Consider the following 16997-nt stretch of genomic DNA (forward strand, 5'->3'; position numbering starts at 1 on the left):
TCTCACAACCACTAGACCAATGAACGCTACTCCAAATTTGTAACTTCCACACTCAGCACTGCTGAGCAATTCCTTTCTAATTCACTGGTTGGCTCCTTCTCCAGACTCCACAGCAGCAATTCCAAAACTGGATTATGCTTCTTAAACTCCTTACTCATTTCTCTTTCCTCATTCTATGTAAAGTATCTTGCCTTTCATTCCATCATGAACATAGTGGCTACCGAGCATGAACTACCTGCTCCCCAACCTACAAACCCATCTTATCTCACCTCCTCCCACCTCAGAAGAAAGGATGTCATCACTCCTGCCAGACGTAGCGGATCATCATCAATACTGCTTAAAAATGCAGACTCTGTAACCAAGTTATCCTTTCCAAACCTCAGTTCTCTCTTATAAAATAGAAACAGGGGCTTCCCTGGTGGCGCAGTGGTTGAGAATCTGCCTGCTAATGCAGGGGACACGGGTTCGAGCCCTGATCTGGGAAGATCCCAAATGCAGTGGAGCAGCTGGGCCCGTGAGCCACAACTACTGAGCCTACGCGTCTGGAGCCTGTGCTCCGCAACAGGAGAGGCCACGATAGTGAGAGGCCCGTGCACCGCGATTAAGAGTGGCCCCTGCTCTCTGCAACCAGAGAAAGACCTCGCACAGAAACGAAGACCCAACACAGCCAAAAAAATAAATTAATTAATTAACTAATTTTTTAAAAAATAGAAACAATAATAGTATACTGTGAGAATTAGAGAAATCATGCAAGGCACTTAAAATAGTACCTGGCAAATAATTCAAGGCAAATCCCATTGCTGTGTTCCTGAGCTCATCTTGTTCAGTATCTTCACTAGCATTCTCTATCAGCTCCTTCCCCAAAGCCTCCTAACATAAACAAGTTTCCATCACCTTCAAATAAAAAACAAGTGTCTTCCCCAACTTGAATCCCCTTCTTGTCAAAGAAGTATCTCTTTTCCCTTCATTTCCAAGCTTCTAGGGGAAAAAAAAAAATCTGAAAAAACTCATCTGTTCTTGATATTCTTTTTCCATGCTCTTCCATCTTCTATTGTCACACCGAAACTGCTTGGACATAAGTGACCCCTAAGCTGTCAAATCTAACACTTTTCAGGCCCCTTATTTGACTTTTCTATAGCCTGACACAGTTAATGACACTTCTTGAAACTCCTTCCATTCTCAGCTTCTCAGACACTAGGGTTCCATTCTCTCTACCTGACTCTTTCCTTCTTAATCTCCTTTACTCACGCCTTTCCCTCTGCTCTTCCCCTACACCCTACTGTCCATTCTATTTCCCCAGTTCTGATGCCAGCCTTATTTCATTCTTATCTCTAATCATTTTCAGTGGGTGGTCTCATCTACTTTTTTTTAACACCTTCTTTGAGGTACAATTAACATACAATAAATTGCACATATCTGAGCTGTATAATCCGTTAAATTTTAATATATGTATACTCTCCTGAAACTACTGGTACAATCAAGACAAATGAACATAAAAGCCACCCCCCAAAATAACTACTGACTTGCTTTTTGTCACTGTGGATGCATTTTCTAGAAATTTATAGTATATATACTGTGGTGTTTTTTTGAGGGGGCAGGGGGTGGTTTCTTTGGCTTCTTTCATTCAGCTTAATTATTTTGAGATTCAGCAACGCTGCCTTGTATATCAACAGTTCATTCCTTTTTACTGCTGAGAAGTATTCCAATGTATGGCTATATCACAATTTGTTTATTAATTCACCTGCTGATGGGCATTTGGGTTGTTTCCAATTTTTTGCTGAACAGGACTGCCATGAACATTCATGTGTAAGTCTTTCATAGGATATAAGCTTCGTCTATTCTCATGGCTCTACTTACACACCTGGAAGTCCCAAATCTGTTTCACCAGATACCAATAACCAGTTGCCAGTTTGACAAGTCCACCTGGATAACCCAAAATGACTTTTAAATCAACAAGTTCAAAACTCATCTTATAATGCCACTCTTTCCACCCCAGCAGGTTCTCCTCCTACATTCTCTATCCTGACTAAAGGCACTCAAACCAGAAACTTAAGAATCCTCCTACTCTTACCATTTCCCTCCATCACTCAGTGAGTTACTAGATCCTGTCAATTCTGCCTTTTAAACATCTCTCAAATAAAATCCATCTCCACACTTCCATCCTAATTCAAATGCATATCATCTCTTGGCTGGACTATTAACCCTAGCCTTCTTCTAACTTTTCTCCTTACCTTGGGTCTCATTATTCTCCAATCCATTTTCTATTCTATGGCCAAAGTGGATTTTCTAAAATTGAAATTTTATGTTACTCCCCTATTTAAAATTCCTCAATGCCATCTATCCCCTCAAGATAAAATTCATACTCCTTAGCTTAACATACAAAAAATTCTCCATAAATCAGTTTCCTCTCCAAACTCATCTTCTGCCACTTCCCATCATGTTCGAACTTAGTCATTTCTGGATGATGTCAATTACCTTTTAATCCTTAGTGCTGAGAGCAATACTTGGTCTGCAGTAGGCACAATATGCTTATGCAATAGATAAGGTAGGACCTAGACTAACAAATATATTGAGACCTTCTGGGGATTTTCAGGAATAGTAGTAGTCCAGTCTGGCTGAAGCATAAAGTATATGAAAGACTATGGTAAGCAATCCATCCAGAAAAGCAGGATGAAACCAGGCCACAGATCACCATCAAGTCTATTCCAAAGAATATACACTTCAGGGCTTCCCTGGTGGCGCAGTGGTTGAGAGTCCGCCTGCCAATGCAGGGGACACGGGTTCGAGCCCTGGTCTGGGAAGATCCCACATGCCGCGGAGCAGCTGGGCCCGTGAGCCACAACTACTGAGCCTGCGCGTCTGGAGCCTGTGCTCCGCAACGAGAGGCCACGATAGTGAGAGGCCCGCGCACCGCGATGAAGAGTGGGCCCCGCTCGCCGCAACTAGAGAAAGCCCTCGCACAGAAACGAAGACCCAACACCGCCAAAAATAAATAAATAAATAAATAAATAAAATAATTAAAAAAAAAAAAATATACACTTCATTCTATGCCCTCAAAAGACATCAACGTTTCTGAACAAGAGTGTGACACATTCAGAAGTGTCCTATAACTTCTGAAATTTGAAAAATAGATAAAGGAGAGGTGAGGGGCAGTGAACTCAGTAAAGAGGCTACAGCAGTAGTCTGGGAAAGGGGACTCAAGAGCAGTGGGAGTAGGGGGGAATAGATTAAAAGAACATGTCAAGGGGAATGAAGCTACAGGCTCTGACTGGGTGTGGGCAGTAATAAGTCATCAGAAATGACTCCAAAGTTTTGAACCAGTCAAATAAAGTAATACAGCTAATAAATCAAGATGAATTTTTTATTTTATTTTATTTATTTATTTATTTTTATTTATGGCTGTGTTGGGTCTTCGTTTCTGTGCGAGGGCTTTCTCTAGTTGTGGCAAGCAGGGGCCACTCTTCATCGCAGTGCACGGGCCTCTCACTATTGCGGCCTCTCTTGTTGCGGAGGACAGGCTCCAGATGCGCAGGCTCAGTAATTGTGGCTCATGGGCCCAGTTGCTCCGAGGCATGTGGGATCCTCCCAGACCAGGGCTCGAACCCGTGTCCCCTGCATTGGCAGGCAGATTCTCAACCACTGCGCCACCAGGGAAGCCCCATGAATTTTTTTTTTAATAGGTGAAAGGGAGGGAGCTGATCGTTTTGTTTGGGTTTTCCCTACCCATTCATTCAAATTTAAGCGCCAACCAGGTGTCAGGCACTGTATACATGGAGGATAAAACGAGGGTAAAATATCATCCCTGTTCCCAATCCAAGACCATCCAATCTAGTTGGGGTGGGGAACTTAAACAGGAAAAAAATAGGAACTTAAAATTAATTGTTAAGTGCTAGGCTAGGGTGCTAAAAGAATATTTAGACTGAAAGAAAGACTATCCAACTCAGGCCTAAGGATCTGAGAAAACATCTGAGGTCCAGAGAGCCCAGAGGATGAGTGGTGTTAGGCCAGGCAAAAGGCCGTCCAGGTGAAGAAAACAGCATGTTCAAAGAGCCTCAGGTTAGATAACACAAGTTGATGCATCTGCAAACAGTACAATAAGTACAGTAAGTCTAAAAGAAGATATGGAGATATCCACAGGAAATGTCTAACAAGCAGATGAAAATGCAGGTTTTGAGCTACCAAATATATTTTCAACCTGTCTTTGGTGGCTTAAAATCATCTTTAGTGGATATTTTAAATAAGAACTGGGAGAATCTCACACATCAGGGAGATTGTGTACACTTCCACCTTCTCCCATCACTTCTACTGTCAAGCAAGGGTATCACTGCTTAAAGTCAAAGCGGGTTTATATAAATAAGCAAAGAGGACTGGTGGGGACTGTGGAAAATATGAGATAGATAGATGCCTTGTCTAAAGAGGGCAGCCATTTACTCAGCTCCAGCAGCTTACTGCCTTGCTTGAATGCTGGCCCAATGTGGAGAGATCTTCTTATTCTCCAAGAAAAGCTCAAAATTCAGATTTTATGTAATATCTCCCATTTGAAAATACTGGCATCTGATTACATTAAAAATAAAACAACACTATGCCAGCCAAAAAAAATGCTTCTGTGGACAGATTTCAGCACAGGCCACCAGTGTGGCAGAGTTAGACCTGGTCTGCTAAATCCTTCAGTGCTCTTTTCACTATCTCATAGGACCCTCAACTGATAGGGTTTCATGGTGACTCCCATGGGATAGGAGCTGCTTGCTTCCAAGCAAAACAGCCCCAAACTGACAGTGCTTTATTAGTTCTTTTATATATTTTCAATAATTTTTGTCTCTTCCCCACCCCATCCCCACCCTGGTCAGGATACCTGCTTCTAGCATCACTGAGACTTCCTACTCCCCTTCTATTACAACCTAAGATGGCAAGCTTGCAGGTAAAGCAAAAGTAAACAGAGTGAGAGCCTGACAGGATTTCTAATGAATAAAGCAGGTAAGGCATATGGCAAAGATTTGGTTTTCTTAGAAAACAATTATCACAGAGATATCTGTGACTAGTCAGACACCTGAGCAAAAAAGTCAGTAACTTATATTTGAAATATATGAGCAAATTCTGCTAACAAACCAAATAGGTTCCATTGTGAGCTACCAAGAGGGGGAGAGAGAGAACAGCACAAAAGGGAAAGTAAAAGTTGCTGGCCTTTGAGAAATATCAGATACCTCTTAAAACACAGTTTTTTAAAGTATAAATGTTTAAAAGAAAAGGTACACTATAACCTCAACTCTCAGTGAGGAATAAAAATATTTTTTAATCAGATAACATGAAACATTCTTCGAGCAACAAGAAATGGGGATTTAGAAACACTATTAAAAGAATAAAGCTATCCCTATATTTATAAGAAGTAAAAGGAAAACAAAAAATAATCTGATAGTTTTTCATATTCATTCAGAGATCAGTTGCTGATGTTTTAGTGTATTAAGTCACAACGTTGCTTCAGAAGCTCTGAAAATGTAACAACATTTCCTAATTATACTAAAACGGGTAAAAGTACAGATCACGGGGTATATAACTTTAGATAACAATACGGCAAACTCGAAGAAACAAAGAACTGTTAAAATGTCTAATCAACAAACCGAATGACAGTACCAAGATTTTGAGAGAGAGAGAGAGAGACAGACACGGGGGGGGGGGGCGGGGAGGGAGAGAAAGAAAGAGAGAAAAGGAAGGGAAGGAAGGAAAGCAAGCAAGGAAGGAAGGAAGGACAGTGGCATGTGCACCCGCCCCTGTGAATCGGAGGAGTCGGGGAATTCAGGGGAATGAAGAGTGATTACAGAGGGCGAGCAAAGCAGGCCCTGTTCCTGCTGGCAGGCGAGCTCTGCAATTACTTAGAGCAAGCATTATGGCCAGAGCATTCTGGAGCCCACTTAGACGAGCAGACTGGACACCTAAAACCGGAGGCTGACAGCAGCTCCGGGAGAGGACCGAAAAGGCGGAAAAGTGGCCTGCTTTGACCTCCACTGAAAACGGAGGCTCCTCCAACTCTCGTCTCTGAATCAGGGGCAGGGCGGTAAGCTCTCAGCGGTTGGATTCTTCGGACAAACTCTCCCAGGCTCCCTGCGGCCTTCCCACACACCACACCGGGTGAATGTCAACACGGAGAGCCAGCGAGTGTAAGGGAACCTCTCGGTGTGCGCCGTCCTTTCTGGGAGGCGGTGAGACCGGGAAGAAAGACGGCTCCGCGCGCGCCCCGCCTCCCAGCCCTTCCCCAGCCCCGGCCCGGCGCCCTCGCAGGGGCTGCAGCCGGGAAGCGGGGTCTCGCGCGCTCCTCACCTTTTTCAGCGCAGGCACCAGCAGCCCCCGCCACTTGGGCGCGTTCTCCTCGCTGAAAAACTCGTACGGCAGCTGCTGCGCCTGCATGGTGCCCCCGGGGCGCCTCCGGGTTGGGAGAGGGGCGGCGGCGGCCGGGCCGGGGAGCCGCGAGAGGGCGAGCTCTTAGCGCGGAACAGGGCCGCGGCCCCACCGGACGGCCCGGCCCCCTCGGGGCGCCGAGCGGCCGGGCTAGCCCCGGAGAGGGAGCTGGGGGGCGAAGCCCGCGCCCGGCCACCCACCCGACACGGGCACCAGCCGCGAAGAGCGAACGCAGCCCGGAGGCGGCGGCGGCGGCATCCCGCACCACCGCCCCGGGGCCGGGCCCCCACTCCTCCCCGGCCCGCTGCCGCCGCCCCGGGTTGCCCTCCGCCGCGGTCGCCGCCCGCCCGCCTGCCGGGGCTGCGCTCCCGGGCCCGGCCTGGCCCCGCGGCGGAGCCGGCGGCTGGGGGAGGGCGTGTGGACGGACGCTCCGGCCGCGGCGCCCGCGCGGCAGGGACCCCGAAACGCGGGCGACCCGGGGCGGGGCGGAGCTGGGCGCGGGGTGTAGCGGGGGAGGGGAAAGGCCCGAGGTCGTTGTTGGGGAATCCGGCTGCCTGAGGTGCCGCCGCGACCGCCGCCGACGCCGGTGTAGCGCTAGAGCTTCCTACTAGCGAACTGAACCTGCCTGCTACTGAGCATGCGTCGCCGGGCAGGGCCGGTTCGCTCCGGGTTTTCCGGCTCCCCAGCCAAGGAGGAGGGAAGCGCGAGCGGGCGAGGGAGGGCGCCTCGCCGGGCTGTGGCTGCGCCCCGAGGGCTGCAGGGGGAGGAGCGATAGGGCTCCGAGCCGTCGAACCCCCGGCCGAGTGGGGCCTGCGGGGTGGGGTGCGAGCTACGGTGGAGCGGCCCCCATTGTGTGGTTGGGCCGAGAAGGATCCCACCCCTCTCTCGGAGTCCCTGGGCCTTTCGTTTCGGAAAGGGGTGTGTATCTGTGTACTTTGTTCCCGAGCGTGAAGATAAGGACTGCCCAGAGCATGCAATGATAGTAAACAGGCTGGACAAAAGATAGGTGCCTTTCTCACGAAACCTACGGCATAATAGAAGTGATCGCAATGTCTCCAATCGGTCTTTCCACATCACCAAGAATAAAACGTGTACGTGTAATGTTGTTTTTGTGTGTGTTTTTAAATGCAATATGTTCATCTTTGAAACCCGTTTCAAATATGAACTCCAATAATCACTTACCTCCAGTGGAAATTGACACCTCTCCTGCAGCTCCCAGATCCCAGGAACACTTTACTCAGTGCCCTCTCCGGGCATTTAGCTTAACGTGTTTTGTATCTCTACAAGGCTCTTTCAACTAGATAAAAAACTCCTGGAAGGCAGATCTTTTTCACCAGGGTTAGGGGCTCTACACAGAATAGGCACTTAGTGAATGTTTGTGGAATGCTAAAGGAGCATTATCTGTAAATTGTTCCTCCATCCCAGGGATGCAGGTGTTTGCTTTTAACAGTGGCACTGGGTGGCTGGCGCCTCATGGTTTACCATTACCACTTTTTGAGCATAATCTCATTTAATCCTCGGAGCAATCCTACTGTTTTTGCATCACAGTTTAAAGAACCAGCCTGAGTTGAAATTGATACTGTACCCTGCTATTTCAGAGAACAATAACCAGAATCACATAGATGAGAAATGTTTAAGCAGCGGTTCTTAATCTCTACGGGACCTCTTTGAGAATCTCATAAAAGTCTTGGTTCCTTTCCTTTAAAGATGTACACATATGATTTACATTTAAAAATTCTCCACACTTTCAAAGTGTTCAGAATGACATTTTGAAAATCATCCATAAATCCTCTGGGTAAAAAGAGGCAAAGTAACCATAGCTTAGAGAGGGGTTGGGGGCAGGAGAAGGGGTCTCAGAGGAAAACATGACAGCCATTTTCAAATCTCTAAAGTAATGATATGAAAAAAAATATATGATATGTGGTAGGGTTTTGTGTGATTCTAAACGATTGAATTAAGATCAAGCCTCTGCCCCAAATTATTCCTGGGCTTCCTACTGCTCTTAGAATACTTTTCAAACTTCCTACCATGACCCACAAAACATGCATCTGGCTACTGTTTACATTCTCAACTTTTTCTCACCATTCTCAACGTTGGCTCACCACATTCCAGTCACACTGGCCTTCTGTCTGTTCCTAGAAAACACCATCCTCTTTCCTGCCTCAAGGGCTTTGCTCTTCTCTCAGCCTGTAACTCATTCTGCTCCTGTTCACTTGGCTGGTTATAAACGTCACCGCCTCCAAGAGGCCTTCGGTGATCACGCTAAGTAGTTTCCACCTATACTTTTCTCCCATAAGCCTTGGCTTCTTTCTTCGCAAGCATAAATCACGGCCTTTATTTTTCGTTGTTGGTCTCCCCCCACCCCGCCGCCCCCACCGTCTGGAATGTAAACTCCAAGATCAACAATCTTATGTGTTCACTCTAGCTCATCATTGTATCCCCAGGAACTACAGCACTTGGCACATAGTAGGTTCTCAATAAATACTGTTGAAGGTATGAAAGTTGAATGGCGGAAACTTTCAGGAAGACTACGTAATCGGAGTTGTCCTAAGAAACGGGTGATCTTCTGGGGTGTGCAAGTAAAAACCGTACATTCGCTCACTCGGGACGACGGGGAGGGTTAAGAGGTGGGACTTGATGACCTCCAAGGTCCCCTTCAACTCCGAGTCTCTGATTTGACTGTAGAGGTAAACAAGCCTTAGAAACATGGATTAAAGCCCGGCTGGGCATGCTTAGCGGCCGGGGCAGGTTTTCACTAGTATGTACGTTTTGGCTGCAGACTGACAGCAAGCAGCTGGAGGGAAACTGCAGAAAAGAGACTCGGCTCTCCGCAGCTGAGAGACCTAAGGGGAGTGGTGTTGGGTTCGGCGCCGCTAAGGTCAGGGAGCATTCGAGCCCCCTCTACACCGTTTGCTTGTATCTCTTGGGCCAAATCAAAACCTATGGGCGTGCTGCGAGAGAAGACGACCGTGGCGGACTCAGAAACTTGCTAGTGGAGACGCGAAAGGCCCGTTAGCCCCTCAGCGGCAACCGCTGACTGTGGCCCCGCGGCGCAGGCGCAGAGGTTCCGTTCGCGCCCCACCTTCGACTCTAAAGAGCCAGGAGCCTGAGCGGACGTGACGCACGGGGGCGCGTCCAGGCAGGCTAGCCGAGTTCTGAGCGCGTCGAGTCAGCACACGGGCAGCGGGAAAGGAGGCGGGGAGGACTTTTGGGCTGACGGCGCGCCCCCTGCAGGTGGGAGTGCAGCACTACGCGCTTTGCCTCGCGCCGCACCCGGACGCAGTCACAGGGTTCCCTGCCCGGGTGCAGCCGCAACGATCCTCCTGAAGCAAACTTCAGATGCAGTTACTCTCCCGTTCGAGTCTCCACTGTCATCCCAGAATAAAGTCCAAAGTCCTTAGCTTTGTATTCATGGCCTTGCACAATGGGGCCACTACTTATCTTTCCAGCTATAGCTCTCACTCAAAATGAACTACTATTGCCTCCTATAAAACCATTATTTCTGTCTCTTGTTTCTTGCCTATTCTGTTCCATCTGCCTAGAATGCCCTTCATCATCTTCCTCCAATCCCACCACAGCTTCACCCCACCTCCCATATACACGCTCACCATGAAATTCTTATCCACGCTGTCGCCGCCAGCACATATGCCGCCTTCTTTCTGAAGTCTTTTTCAGCCCCCATTTAGGATTCCTCCCCTTAAACTTTCGAGTCCAATAGGCATAAGAAGCAGCAGTTTCAGCCATCAATAAAGTTAAGGTCTTCTCTTCCAGCAGCATATCCTCTCAATGCTTCCCCTCACCCTGGCTTTCTTCCCAATCCCCACTTTCAATTCCATTTCTCCAATTATGTCCCCGGAAAAATACACCAGAGAAAGCAGTGGCTGATAAAACCACTGGACAACCATCCTTTATCACCTTTAGTTAATACTTTGATCCTTCCTTCTCCCTCTCTCTCTCTCGGGCAAAGATGGTGGGGAGCAAGGTAGGTACAATTAGAAGACATGATCAAAAGCTCTCCAAGATATTTAGGACTATTCCTGGCACTTTTTTTTCAGGATCCCGGCAGAGTCCAGTTTTTGGCAAAAGTCTTTTTCCAGTTGATTCAAGTGGTAATGTCTCCTCAAACTGATTGCACCCCAATCCAATTCAACTTTCATTGAATTCCCAACAGTTTGTCATGGAACCTGATAAACTGGTTCTAAACTGTATACGGAATAGAAAAAAAAAAAGTTCTTCTGTTAAAGAGCAAGGTAGGGGAACTTGACTTACCAGATATGAAGACATTACACAGCTAGAGTAATTAAAACAACGTGGTATCAGAAAAGGAACAGACAAACATACCAATGGACCCATCTCATTGCGGTGGCTTCTCATTGCGGTGGCTTCTCTTGTTGTGGAGGACCAAATACATAGAAACAATTCATGACACAGCAAGCATTGCCGATGAGTGAGTAAAGGGTATAGTGCTCAATAAATGAAATATGCACAGTTGATAAATACATATAGAAAGTGAAATTACATCCCTAACTCACACCCGACACAAAACAACCGCATGTGGATAAAAGACTTAAATGTAAAAAACAAAATTATAAAATTGTGAGAGGAAAATAAAGAATATCTTTATGAGCTCAAAGTAAGAAAAGATTTCTCAAATAATACACAAAAAAACACAAACCATAAAGGGAAAGATTGATAAATTTGATTTTATTAAAACTAAGAATCTCTGTAAATCAAAATAAGGCATACAAAAAGTGAAAGCACAAGCCATTAAGTAGGAGAAAGTAGTTGCAACTCAACCGAAAAAGAATTAGTATCCAGGCCAGATGGTTTACTTTATTTTTTTTTAATAAATAAATTTATTTATTTGTTTGTTTGTTTATTTTTGGCTGCATTGGGTCTTCGTTGCTGCACGCAGGCTTTCTCTAGTTGCGGAGAGCGGGGGCTACTCTTGGTTGCGGTGCGCGAGCTTCTCATTGCGGTGGCTTCTCTTGTTGCGGAGCACAGGCTCTAGGCACACGGGCTTCAGTAGTTGTGTCTCACGGGCTCTAGAGCGCAGGCTCAGTAGTTGTGGCGCTCGGGCTTAGTTGCCCCACGGCATGTGGGTTGGGATCTTCCCGGACCAGGGCTACGAACCCATGTCTCCTGCATTGGCAGGCGGATTCTTAACCACTGGGCCACCAAGGAAGTCCCCAGGTGGTTTACTTTAAAGGAGATAATGATGGTTAAATGTTCACCTCACTAGTAATCAGGGAAAAGCAAGTTAAAACCACAATGAGATATTATTTCATGTCCATTGAATTAGCAAAAACTTAGAAGTTGAACAATGCTAAGCTTTGGCAAGGATGTAAAGCTATTAAAATTCTCATCCACTGCCATGGGAAAATAAATGATTAAAACCACTTTAGATAACTATTTCTTTTCTTGAAATATGAATATGGGTATGTCCTATACAAACTGGCATAGATTTATTCCCATAGCATGTATATCCCAAAGAAAATTCCTCACTGCATTGTTTGTTATAGCATAAACAGTAGAATGGGTAAATAAATTGTGGAATACTATAGAGCAGCAAAAATGAATGAACCACAGTTCATGTTTATGTTCCCCCCAAAATTCATATGTTGAATCCCAATCTCCAATGTGAAGGTATGTGGAGATTGGGTTTTGGGGAAGCGGTAAGGACATGCGGGTGGAGCCCTCATGAATGAGGTTAGTACCAATATAAAAGAGACTGCAGAGAGAGCCCTCTCCCCTTCCACCATGTAAGGACAAGAGAGAAGACTGTTATCTATGAACCAGGAAGTAGGCTTTCACCAGACACTGAATCTGAAGGTGTCTTGATCTTGGACTTCCCAGCCTCAAAAACTGTGAGAAATAAATTTCTATTGTTTATAAGCTACTCAGTCTATGGTATTTTGTTATAACAGCCCAAAAGACCTAAGACACACATCAACATAGGTGAATCCTTTAAAAATAACACTGATAATATATAAATGTGCCTGTGAACCTCCAAAGGAAAAAAGAGAAAACAAACGAAAAAACCACTAAGCAAGACACACAGGAAACTACACACTATATGATTCACTATATAAGGTGCAAAAAAAAAAAAAAAAAAGTAGAACTGAGTTGTATGTTATTTATTGTGATACCCAACCTCTAAGATGGCCCTATGAGCCTTACTTCCTGGTATTCCTTCCCCAGTATAGATAACACTCCCATGTTGAATAGACAATCCTAGGCAATAGTCACCTGCAAAAATAGGATTTTGCAGAAATTATGTATGTGGCTTCTGAGGCCAAGTCTTAAAAGACATGGTCACTTTACTGTGTCTCTCTCTCATCTCTCATTCTGGGAGAAACCACTGCCATTTTCTGAGGACACCCAAGCAACCCTCTAGGGGAAGCCCTCACTGACAGTCTTGGAAATAGATCCCTCAGTCCCAGTAAAGGCCTCAGATAATTGAAATCTGGTTAATATTTTGACTGCAACTTTTTTAGGGATTCTGAGCCAGAAGCACTCAGATGATCCACTTCAAAATCTTTAACTCTCAGAAACGATGAGATAATAAATGTGTGTTGTTTTAAGCCACTAAGTTTTGGGGTAATGGCTTATGCAACATTAGAAAACTAATATTTTTATGGATACATACATAAGCGGTCAAATTATAACAAAACATTAAAATAATACTGAATTCATAATGGTGGTTGTGAAGGTTGTATGCATATGGAGAGATCTTTAAGATATATTGTAAATTGTAGGAAAAAAGTAGTGTAGAAAGTGTTCGCAACTGGGGAGGTTTTATACAAGGTTCTAATGAGATACTGGTAATGGTCTATTTCTAACCTGAGTAGTAGGTACACAACTGTTCATCTTATTATTTTAAAATTTAAACACATACACTCTTTGTTGTATGCATAATATGTTACAAACACACACTACACACAGAGAAGGGGGGTGATGGCTCCAATGGGCCAATAGAGAGAGAGCACAGTGGCTTCATAGCCAATTCTGAACTGACTGTGACAATCTCAGTAATGCACTTAAGAAATAAAATCTACCTGCTCTTAATTATAGATCAGAGTTGGAAGAGGCTAGAAGTAGACACAAGTAGGCAGTAGTTTAAAGACAAATCACATGAAGCATCTGTACTGACTGCCAGTTTCTCTTTTCTCCTCCTCTCCGCAGCAGCAAAAGGCTAACATCTCCAAAGCTTCTCAGTTTCAGATACTAAGGGTTGGAAAGGCAACTGAAGAGTGAGAATAAGGGCTACATTTTGGTTTGAACTCAGGTCAACCAACTCAAGTCCTTTATTGCTCTTTGTTGCCTTAAGCAAGTTACTTAATATCTATTAAAACAACTTGTATAATGTGAGTCCAGAGGAAGTAACCTCATCAGGTAAGCACCCACTGTATAAGGAGTTCAATATCTGAATATGAGTAACCATGGTATGTAATTCAAAGATATTCGAAGGTTAATTTTAAAAAATAACTTGGCATTTAAAAATTCAAATAAGTAATACATCCACGTGATTCGTGAAGTGTCTTTTTCACCCTGCCCATCAGCTATAGTGCTTCCCTCCAATTCCCTAGCAGGTAACCATTTTTTGTTAGTTTCTTACATATTCCTCCAGAGTTAGTTGCTGCAAACACAAATATAATATTTTAACAGAAAAGTTTCAAAAACAGGACAGAGGGACTTCCCTGGTGGCACAGTGGTTAGAAATCCACCTGCCAATGCAGGGGACATGGGTTCGAGCCCTGGTCCGGGAAGATCCCACATGACATGGAGCAACTAAACCCGTGCACCACAACGACTGAGCCCACGCACCACAACTACTGAAGCCCACACGCTTAGAGCCCGTGCTCCACAACAAGAGAAGCCACCACAAGGAGAAGCCCGCACACCACACCGAACAGTAGCCCCTGCTCGCTGCAACTAGAGAAAGCCTGCATGCAGAAACAAAGACCCAACACAGCCAAAAATAAATTTATTAAAAAAAAAAAAAAAAGGACAAAGATTCCCATATAACTTTCATGCAGACTTACCAATTTTTAACATTTTACCCCATTTGCTATATCATTTCCTCTCTGTCTCTATCTCTGTCCTTGTCTCTTCATGCATACATACATACGCACATACATATATACACACATACATAAATGTGTGTGTCTAATATTTCTTCAGAATCATTTGAGACCAATTTGCACACATCATCCCCCTCTACCCCAAACATTTCAGTGAGTCAGTGTGCATTTCCTAAGAACAAGGACTTATATTTACCTAACTGTAATAAAATTATTAAATTCAGAAAGCTAACATGGATACAGTACTATCATCCGATCTACAGACCTTATTGAAATTTCACCAATTGTCCCTACAATGTTCTTTACAGAGATTGTTTTTCCTGGTCTAGGATCCAGTGGAGGATCATATACTGCATTTAGTTTTTGTGTCTCTTTAGTTTCCTCTAATCTGGAACAGTTCCTCAGTCTTTCTTCGTCTTTCATGGTATTGCCATTTCTTAAGATGACAGGCCATTTTGTCTTATAATGTCCCTCAATTTGGGTTTGTCTGAAATTCTCCAATGATAAGACTCAGGTTTTTGTATTTTGGATACGAATAGCAAATGTGTGGTATCCTGAGTGTATCACATCAGGGGGGACATGATGACAGTTTATCCCGTCAGTAGTGATGCTAATTTTGATTACTTGGTTAAGGTGGAGTCAACAAAGTTTCTCCAATATAAAGTTATTTTCACTCTTCGTAATAGTACTAACTTGTACAAACATAAGTTATTTTTAACAACAGCTTTATTGAGATATACTTCACATACTATACAATTCACAATTGAAAGCATTCAAATCAATGCTTTTTTAAGTATATACACAAATTTATTCAGCCATTACCACAATCAATTCTGGAATATTTTTATCACCCCAAGAGAAACTTCATATCCACTAGCGGTCATTCCCCATTTCTCTCCAAACTCCCACAGCTCCAGGCAACCAATAATCTACTTTCAGCCTGCATAGATTTGCCCATTCCATAGGGTTCAAATAAATGTAATCATACAAAATGTGGTCTTTTGTGATTGGCTTCTTTTACTTAGCATAATATCAAGGTTCCTTCATGTTACAGCATATATCAGTATTTCATTTCTTTTTATTATTGAATAACATTCCATGGTATGGCTATACCACATTTCATTTATCCATTCATTAGTTGATGAACATTTGGGTTATTTCCACTTTTTGGCTATACTTTTTGGTTATACTATACTTTTTGGTTGTAAAGTTATTACAAACATTCGTGTACAAGTTTTTGTACAAACATATGTTTTCATTTCTCCTGGGTTTGTATCTAGGAGTAGAATTGCTGGGGCATATGGTAACCCTATGTTTAATCTTTTGAAGAACTGCCAGACTGTTTTTCAAAGTGGTTACATCATTTTACATTTCAACCAGTAATGTATGAAGATTACAATTTCTCCATATCCTCACCAGCACCTTGTTATTGTATATCTTTTTTACTATAAGCATCCTAGTAGATATGAAGTGGTATGTCATTTTTCTTTTGATTTCCATTTCCCTGATGGCTAATGATGTTGAGTATCTTTTCATGTACTTATTCACCTTTCGTATACCTTCTTTGGAGAGATGTCTATTCAGAGCCTCTGCTTATTCTTTAATTGGGTTATTTGTCTTTTTTTATTGAGTTGTGTTCTCTATATATTCTGGATACAAGTCTTTTATCAGATACATGATTTACAAATATTTTCTCCCATTCTATGGTTTGTCTTTTTACTTTATTGATGTGTCCTTTGAAGAACAAAAGTTTTTAATTTGATTAAGTCTAATTTATCTATTTTTGTTGTTGCTGCTTGTGATTTTTGGTGAAATATCTAAAAAGGTTTTGCCTAACCCAAGGTCGTGAAGATTTATCCCTATAATTTCTCCTGAGTCTTATAGCTTCAACTCTTAGATTTAGGTTTATGATCCATTTTGAGTTAATTTTTGTGTATGGTGTGAAGAAGGGGTCCAGTTTCATTCTTTTGCAGATGGATATCTGGTTTCCCCACCACCATTCGCTGAAAAGACTATTCTTTTCCCATTAAACTGTCTTGATGGCATTACTGAAAATTAATTGACATAAATGTCAGGGTTTATTTTTGGACTCTGAATTCTATTCCTTCAATCTATTTATCTAAGCTTATGCCAGTGCTACACTGTCTTGATTACTGTACTTTGTAGGAAGTTTTGAAATAAGGAAGTGTGAGTCCTTCAACTTTGTTCTTTTTCAAGATTGTTTTGGCTATTCTGGGTCCCTTGTAATTCTATATGAATTTTATGATCAGCTTGTCAATTTCTGCAAAAAAGAGAGCTTGGATATTGATAGAGATTGCATTGAATCTATAGATCAATTTGGCAAGTATTGCCATCTTACTATTGAGGGACTTCCCTGGTGGTCCAGTGGGTAAGACTCCATGCTCCCAATGCAGGAGCCCCGGATTCGATCCCTGGTCAGGGAACTAGATTCCACATGCATGCCACAACTAAGAGTCCTCATACCTCGACTAAGACCTGATGCTGCAATGAAGATCCTGTGCG

General features: G+C 43.7%; 1 protein-coding gene across 1 annotated transcript in view; it reads right to left on the minus strand.

The window, feature by feature from the left end:
- SOS1 (SOS Ras/Rac guanine nucleotide exchange factor 1) overlaps nucleotides 1-6476 on the minus strand; it is a 138362-nt gene extending 131886 nt beyond the window's left edge. The window contains exon 1 of the mRNA XM_068564067.1: nucleotides 6313-6476. Coding sequence (XP_068420168.1) covers nucleotides 6313-6399 — 87 coding nt within the window. The 5' untranslated portion in view covers nucleotides 6400-6476. The remainder of the gene's footprint in view (nucleotides 1-6312) is intronic.
- Between the last annotated feature and the right edge of the window lie 10521 nt (nucleotides 6477-16997).

This window comes from Eschrichtius robustus, chromosome 15 (assembly GCF_028021215.1).
Source record: "Eschrichtius robustus isolate mEscRob2 chromosome 15, mEscRob2.pri, whole genome shotgun sequence".
Taxonomy (NCBI): domain Eukaryota; kingdom Metazoa; phylum Chordata; class Mammalia; order Artiodactyla; family Eschrichtiidae; genus Eschrichtius; species Eschrichtius robustus.